Genomic DNA, 8,421 nt, shown 5'->3' on the forward strand with positions numbered 1-8,421 from the left:
GGATTAGGCCTACGATTTTAGAAGTATCATTAACAGCAAAACAGTAACAACAACAATGGAGGGAGGGAATAATGCGGTGCTGTGGTAGCTGAGCCCGAACTTGCTACTGTTTAGGTCACGTTGCTTCTGCTCAGATGGAAGTTCTGTGGCAAACACCCCACATCTGTGGTCTGTGCCAGCTCTATGCAAGACTGGGTTTTTTCCACCTTTTAGAGTTCTATTTTCTTTTATTTATTTACTTATTCTTTTGGTACCCGGAATTGAACTCAGGACCTCGCACTTGCCAGGCAGGTGCTGCGCCACTGCGCTGTATCCCCGGCCTGTTTTTTCCTTTTAAAAAGAAAACCCAAGGTTCATCATTTTGAACTCTGCGTTTCTACTCTTCATCCTCTTTTCCTGTGTGGAACACTTCTCTCTGGTGATTCTTATAGTACGTTTTTAATACTGAAAATAGATATTTTATTTTGTTTGTACAAGGCACACTTTCAAAATATAAATCATACATAACATAGCATAACAAACAGGGAAGTATAAATATAAAAGCATATAAAACATCACTGAGTTCAATTTTCCTTCTGAATCCTTACATCAAGAGAATTCGCTGGCTCAATATCTCCACTGCCTTTCTCAGCTCCCTTTCATCTTTTTTTTTGTACCAGAAATTGAACTCATGACCTCAGGCTTGCCAGGCAAGCGCTTATGCCACTGAGCTACATCCCCAGCCCTCAGCTCCCTTTCAGTACATGCAGGAGAGAGGTCTGAGGAACTCAAATGCTGGTGTCTTCCCAGGCTCAGAAGAGCCTTGTTGTTAACTGTTCTCTGTAGACTGCGAGTCAGGATGAGGTACGGAGTAGACAGGCAAGTGGATAAGCTGTCTGCATCAACGTCAGAGTGAGACGCGAGGCCTTCAGGACGACCTTCAGCCCCCTCCCGAGAGCTGCAGCCGTCCGCACTTTAGGAAGCTGGCTGTGTACCGCGGCCAGCTGGGCGGGCAGCATCCACCGGATGCGGGAGGACCTCCTCAGTCTTTGGGATGTGCCCAGGCACAGTCCACACGATCAAGCCAGAGACTTGATCATCCTGTTGGGCTTTTTCCCAGTGTCTCCCAGGTCCTGCTCAGCTACAGCAGAGCTGGATCCTTCGCTCCAGACTGAGCCCGCTGGTTTTCCTGAGTTTCAGAGGTTGAGTGGACAGGGCCCTGCGTCTTCCTCTCTGCTGCTGGCGTCCCCAGTCATTGGAATTGCTTCCACAGTTTCCATTTCAACAGCACGTGGCTGGGAAGTATTCCTGCAAAGCATGATTCACAGGTTTGAAAAAGATGAGTGAGTCAGCCGTAAGTTAGCGGGTCCTGTTTATTAAGCACGCATGGCCAGCTTGGGTCGATAACATCAGCAGACACAGGCTCTGCCCACAGTAATCATAAACACTTAGTCCTCAGTGATCTGTGCTGCTCAGGGGCTGGGGAAACCTGGGTGCCCAGATGCGCAGGGAGTACTGAAATCCTATTTGGTATCTGCAGCCTTTCATTCACCGGAGATCTACCAAGGTTGCTGGCCTGATTCACGCCATGCTCGCCCTCACCTGGCCCTCTGTTCACCATCTGCTAGAAAGCGACGCAGCGGCAGGGACCGGAGAAGGAAAGGGTAACCGGAAGTCTGGCCAGACCAGACTTGATCATACTGATACAAATGACTGAAAACAGTTCTCAGCACCTAGTTACATGTTCAAAGAGAAAATCAATATACAATCAGCTCTGAATAACAAGAGTGGTGGTGGTGGGGGTGTTATGTGTTGATTGAGGGTTTGGTTAAAGAATGATAAAAATGCCAGGCTTGGTGGCACACGCCTGTATCCCAGCTCTTGGGAGGCTGAGGCAGGAGGACTGTTGCAAGTTCCAGGCCAGCCTGGCATACATAGTGAATTCAAGTCCAGCCTGAACTACACAGCAAGAACTTGTCTCAAAAAAGAAAATAAATGAAAATAAAAATGCTGGGTGGGGATATAGCTCAGTGGCACAAACACCTGCCTGACAAGCACAAGGTCCCAAGTTTGATTCCCGGTACCAAAAAACAGAACAAAAAAAAGAAACAAAAAAACAAAAATAAAAATGCCTAAAGATTAGAACAATGATGGTGGTGCACTTCTGTAATCCTAGCATTTGGGAGGCTGAGGCAGGAGGATTACCACAAGTCTGAGGCCAGCCTGCACTCACAGGGAGCTCAGAGCCAGCCTGAACTACATAGTGATATCCTGTCTCAGAAAATAAAAAACAAACAAAACTGATATTGCAGAACTGTAAGTACTAGAAACAGACCTAAGTTCACTATGAATAAGCATGCCTGTATTGAATGGATCTATATGAAAAGAATATTCCTGTGAATGTAACATAAGAACAATAATACAAATTGCATATTCATCAAGTTGCATATTCTTTGGAGGGAGGTTGAACTCAGTACTTTTTTTTGGGGGATGGGGTACTGGAAATCAAACTCACAGCCTCACGCTTGCCAGGTGGGTGCTGTACCGCTGAGCTGTGCACCCCGCCCTGAACCCAGCACTTGTGCCACACACCTTGCCACAGACCCAATTACAGCCCTGGCTCCATTCTTCATGACCTGGCTTTCGGCAGCGTTGCCTTCCGCATGGTCAGCCAGGCTCCGGCTGCCCCCATTTCCCACTAACAGCCTGAGAACCTTGAGGGAAGGGAAAGGAAGGGCTCTCTAAGACGGGCTCAGTCCTGCTCAGCCTGGACGCTTCCTTGGCCTGATACGGAGGGGCGGAGTGTTAGAGTCTTCCTTCGTGAGGGCATCTCAGTCTCTTGTAATACGGCTCTTTACTGTGGGAGGAAGGCTCGGTGTCCTCCTGCGTCACTCACCTTGCTCTGATATACCACGCCAGCGGGAGTGCCGCACACACTACGAAAACCACGGCAACAGATGTTGAGACGGCTACTGTAAAAGAACAGAACTAAGCTGGAACCATGCGAGAGTTCCAGGAGCACCTTCCTGGTGAAGAATCAGTTAACTCTTAACAGTGGCCACCCTTGCACAGAATTTCAAATGCTTTCCAACCAACTTGCTGTCATGAATGTGTCCTCAGGGCCCTGCAGTTTGATCTGTTCCAGTCTAGGGGAGACCACACTCCCTCTGCCGCCAACATAGATGGTTTGAACTGCCCCAGTCATGTTTCCCCACACCCTGGTCCTGGTCCTCCTTGGGCTAAGAACCTGGGGGTAAGAACAGGGGTGGAAGCAGGTCAGGAGGGAAAGGAAGAGGCTCCAGATGAAAGCAGGGTGATGGGTAGGAGTGGGAGGGAGAGATCAACACTTCAGCAGGTGTCCCTGCCTCTACGTCCTGGGTAGAGGAAACACAGGCAAATCCTCCTGAAGTCGTCTTCAACCTCTCTGCTTTAGGAATATGAGCATACAGGGCCACTGTCCGTCCAGTTCCTTATTCATTTCCTTTCTAATATGCAAAGTTACGGCAGAGGAAGAGTGGTAAGGAGAAAAAGGTGTGGTAAAAGGTGTAGGGTAAGAGGAGGGTAAGGTAAAGACAAAGGAAAGAGGGAAACAGAGTTGAGTTAAAGGGAATGGTGTGGAGTCTGGGAGCACCTAGAGAGTCAGCTGAGCAGCCCTGACTCCACCTGAAAATCAGCTGACAGGGTAGGAAGGGGAGGTCTTTGCATGTAAGCAAGGAGGCTGAGCTCAAGCTTGGTGGGAACAAAAATGTCAAAAACAGTTTCACACTTGGGATCTCACCTCACTACTGTGAAATTTCCCTGCAAAAATCACCCAGCACAGCCAGGTGTGGTGGCGCATGCCTGGAAATAAACAAAAGATCTATACACTGAAAATTACAGCACTCTGAAAAAAGAGATCAAAGAAGATACCAGAAAATGGAAAGATAACCCATGCTCATGGATAGGAAGAACCAACATTGCAGAAATGGCCATACTCCCAAAACTTAGACAGATGTAATGCAATACTGATCAAAATACCATTAGCATACCTTACAGATCTAGAGAAAAATTCCTAAAATTCATTTAGAAACAGAAGAGACCTAGGCAATCCTGGGCAACAAAGGAAAGACAGGAGGCATCACACGCCCTGACTTGAAACTATATTACAAAGCTACTATGATCAAACCAGGATGGTACTGGCAAAAAAAGAAAAGACCTGAGAACCAGTGGAACAGATTAGAAGATGCAGACACAACTACAAACACACTCAGTCACCTTATCTTTGACAAAGGGGCTAAACGTGTTCACTGGGAGAAAGATAGCCTCTTTAATAAATGGTGCTGGAAAAACTGGCTTTCCACATGCCAAAGACTAAAACTAAACCCATGTCTATCACCATGCACTACAGTCTAAATGGATCAAAGATCTAAATATTAAAACAAACACGAAATCTATTGGATGAGAAGGTAGGTAGTAGGCCTTTGAGTAGTGTATCTTTAGTGTAGACCAGCTGAATACAGGGAAGTGGGGAGACACTCAACCTCGGTGGCTACAGGTTTAGGTTAATCCAGTTTTTCTCAAGGGCAGTGTGCAATATACAACAAAAGCTTCAGAGAAGGCTGGGCCCTTATAATTTCTGATGCCACTAGCAAGTTATTCAGTCAAGTATTGCTTAAGACAATTTTCAAGATGTTAAAAAGAGAAAATGAAAAAAGAAAAAAACCAAAAAATCTTTAAGCTGTTAATCTAAATCTCTTCAAAAGAATAGTAATTAAATAACATGGTGTATTCACAGTGGAATATTATCCACTCATCAAACTATGAAATTTATATACATACATGAACATACAAAGATATCTAAAGTCTCTGGAATGAAAAGAACTAGTTGAGATAAAGATGAATCCAAAACAATCTCTAATAAGATACAGCCTATACACCAAGTTTTTTTTGTTTGTTTGTTTTTCTTTTGTTTGCGACAGGGTGTCATTAAGTTGCCCAGATTTCCATTCTCCTTCCTCATCCTCCTTACTGACTGGGATTACGGCTGTGCCTCCCCCATTCCTGGAGCAAAGAAAGTCTTGAGGAATAAGCAGTGTGGGAAAGAGAGGTCCAGAGGTCTGGTTGACGGCCGTGGCAGAGGAGTGAGTCTGAGCACACTCGACTCGTCATGTCCTGGGCACACGAGTGAGTCGCCCTGCCTAGGCTGTCCCGCTCTGACCTCTTACTTCTGCACAGCCCCTGGCCAAAAGTACCGCCTCCAAACCACGCCCCTAGCCCCGCCTCCATTGCCGCCTCCAGCCTGCTCAATAAAACGCCGGGTACTTCCGTAATAAACCGGATCTGCGCCATCAGCCTGGTCTCCGGTGTCTTCTTTGCACCATGTCGCCTCTTACCACGGGCCCAGGTCCCTCGACCCAGGGAGGTTCAACCTCAAGTGGCGCCTGAACAGGGACCCTGCGCCCCCCGGGAGTCGGTAAGTGGCCCCCGCCCACATCATGGGCCCCGCGCTTCGTAAGGACCAGCACCCGCAGGCACGGGCTCTTGCTGCTCGCTTTCAGGCTAGACATTGTAAAATCTCTTATAAGACCCTCTCCCAGTACTGGGGGATTCTTCTTCCCTCTCCTAGCAGACTCCGCTGAGTGAGCCGCGGCAGCCGCAGACGCCGAGCCTTCCCTCACGGAACAGCTCGGAAAAGACCTCTCCCTGTAGATGCCCCTCCCAACCGAACCAAACGCCAAAGAAACCCCCGGACCAGACGATATAAAACCCCTGACTCCCCGGCCTAAACCAAGCAATATATACCCCTCACTCACTTCTTTAAAACAAGAGCCAAAGATGGCCCCGAGTAAAAATCCTCCACCCATGATGGCCCCGAACAAAAACTCACCGCCCCGGGCTACTTCCTCTTTGTCAAGCAATAAGCCCTGCCCCTTGATGAAAGCGAAACTTGACTGGGACGAGCCTCCGGCTTATCCTATAGCGCCACCTGCTGGCACTACTCAGACATCACACCCTAAAAATCCATGGGATGGATATTATATAAAAAGAGATTTTAAAGTACAACCATCCCAACAATGGGGTGATTATTACAAAGGATTATGCAAAATCAAAGACAGTCAAGCAAAAAATTGGGAACAATGGGAAACTGAAATAAATGATATGTTTCCTGTAAATTTAAATCAAAATCCTGCACATCCTTTAAGATGGTATCCTCATAAACATTCCACTCTAAAATGCTTGAGAGAAGCCATCAGGGAAGACGGCCTTCAAGGCCCATGTCGCCTACTCCTCCCTCTCAAAAATCACTCTGCTTTTAACTGCTATTTGCCACTTGGGGATACAATTAAGAAAGTTATCTGTGCTCCATTATGGACACAAACCAGACACCATTGTCCTCCCTCTCACTACTAACCAAATTGAGGCTCTTTTGCCACATAGTTTGGACCTTCAAACCCTACTATCGCACTATCCTGGCCAAACCTCCAATCATTACCCCTCTAGCCCTACCCTTCAAGGCCTCCCTCAATTACCACTCATGAGCCCGTCTCATTTTCCTTCCTCGACCCCTATACCTCACAGTAGAGTTGCTTTCACGGATGCTTCTAAAACAACATATGCTATTATAATTCACCATCCTCATGACTATAACTACCCAAAAATACAACTTACTAGACATAATTTCTCTGTCCAAGTGACAGAACTTCTCGCAGTGTTACAGGTTTTACAACACTGCCCAGACTGTTCTATTAACATTTTCTCTGATAGCCAATATGTGGTCCAGATATGCCATGTCATCCCACATGCCATCTTAAAACAAAAAGATGCCATATTAGATAAAGCCCTAAAAACCTTACAAAACACCCTTCAAGATAGAAAACACCCTTGGTATATACAACACCTGATATCCCATACGGGACTTCCTGGTCCCCTTGCCAAAGGAAACCAACTAGCTGACAGCCTAGTCTGTATTCAAGCTATACAAACAGCCCTGTCTGACCTACTCTTGCAAGCAAAAACACTTCATTCTAGGTTTCACTTATAGGCCAAAGCCATTCATCAGCTTCTCCCAGAGGTCCCTAAAGTTACATGTAAACATCTGGTCCGTAGTTGCTCCACGTGTGCCCCGTTTCTCCCACTTGGCCCACTCCAACCTCAGGGAGTAAACCCCCCAGGGCTCTGTCCCAGTGCCAGATGGTAAATGGATGTCACCCATTTTCCCCCATTCAGTAAATTAAAATACATTCATGTAACCAAAGATACTTTCTCTGGAGCCACCATGGCTATAGCCATGACGGGAGAAATGGCACAACATGCCCCACATGCTCTAGAAAAGGCCATTCTCATGCTAGAGGTCCCTTGGGACCTAAAAACGGATAACGGACCATGTTATACCAGTCAAACTTTTAAAAACACATGCGCTAAATACAACATAACCTTACATCATGACATTCGCTACAATCCTCAAGGACAAGCTATCATAGAAAGAACTCACCAAACACTCAAAACTTTATTAAAAAAAGAGGGGGAATTACACCCCCGGAGCACGCCAGATGAACTGCTAACAAAAGCTCTCATAACCGTAAATCTTTTAACTTCTGATGAAAAAGGTCTTTCCCCCGCCCATAAACATTGGGGCCCATTGCTGGCCCCTCCAACACCACTCCCTCTTGTGCACTGGAAGGATCCCATGACACAATCATGGCAGCCCCCAGCCCCACTCCTAACTCAGGGCCGAGGTTTCGCTTGTGACTTTCCAGAGACAGCACCCCATCCAGTGTGGGTTCCTGCCCGAGATGTTCGACCAGCCACAGCCGCCGACATCAGAGATGAAACAAATGACACTCAACAACAGACGTTCGGGGGCGGACCAACTCGGCGCAGGAGACGACGCCTGGCTAAGACAACCTCAGCCCCCCAGTTACATGGGGGGCCCTCAAGGCTCTTTGTGACCAAGCCCGGAGCGCGCTCCCGCCTGAAGAAACAACCACTGCTAAACTGTTCCTGATGATGTGTGCCATAATTTCAATCAACTCTGCTCAGGCAGCCGAGGTCTCTATCCCCGTCTGGGCAGCCCTATGCAATCCACCTAGTCTTGTTATTGTTACCTCTGACTCTCCTACACTTCCTAAATTCTTCACTACCCATTGCTTTCCAGGAATTCCCTGTGATCCCCACATAAAACCCACGATGGTCTCCTTCTCTCACTGGACTCTGCCTACCAACCTTCCAAACCCCTTTACTTTTCAGGCTTGTGCCAACACCTCAGACCAACCCAACAACTTAACCACCCGTCTAACGCTTTTTAATTATACCACAGCAGACTTCTCTAGGTTCAACATGAGTGGCCAACAACAAAAGTTTCTCCAGATTAACCTCCTCACCCCCATGAGCAGATGCAAGCCAGGAACAAACACCACACTTCAAAACTTTCCCTGCTTCTCTGATAAAATCTTCGATACTGCT

General features: G+C 47.1%; 1 protein-coding gene across 3 annotated transcripts in view; it reads right to left on the reverse strand.

Moving 5' to 3' along the window:
- Positions 1-435: 435 nt before the first annotated feature.
- The window catches only part of Il15ra (interleukin 15 receptor, alpha), a 22,668-nt gene continuing 14,682 nt past the window's right edge, over positions 436-8,421 (reverse strand). For 2 of the 3 annotated variants that reach the window (XM_013513671.1, XM_013513670.1), the window contains 2 exons: positions 2,876-2,951; positions 436-1,287 (listed from right to left, as the gene is read on the reverse strand). In XM_013513671.1, coding sequence (XP_013369125.1) covers positions 1,176-1,287; positions 2,876-2,951 — 188 coding nt within the window. In that variant the 3' untranslated portion in view covers positions 436-1,175. The remainder of the gene's footprint in view (positions 1,288-2,875; positions 2,952-8,421) is intronic. The other variant, XM_013513672.1, reaches the window with a different exon arrangement.

The sequence above is a fragment of the Chinchilla lanigera genome, unplaced genomic scaffold (assembly GCF_000276665.1).
Source record: "Chinchilla lanigera isolate Chin_1 unplaced genomic scaffold, ChiLan1.0 scaffold00020, whole genome shotgun sequence".
NCBI lineage: Eukaryota > Metazoa > Chordata > Mammalia > Rodentia > Chinchillidae > Chinchilla > Chinchilla lanigera.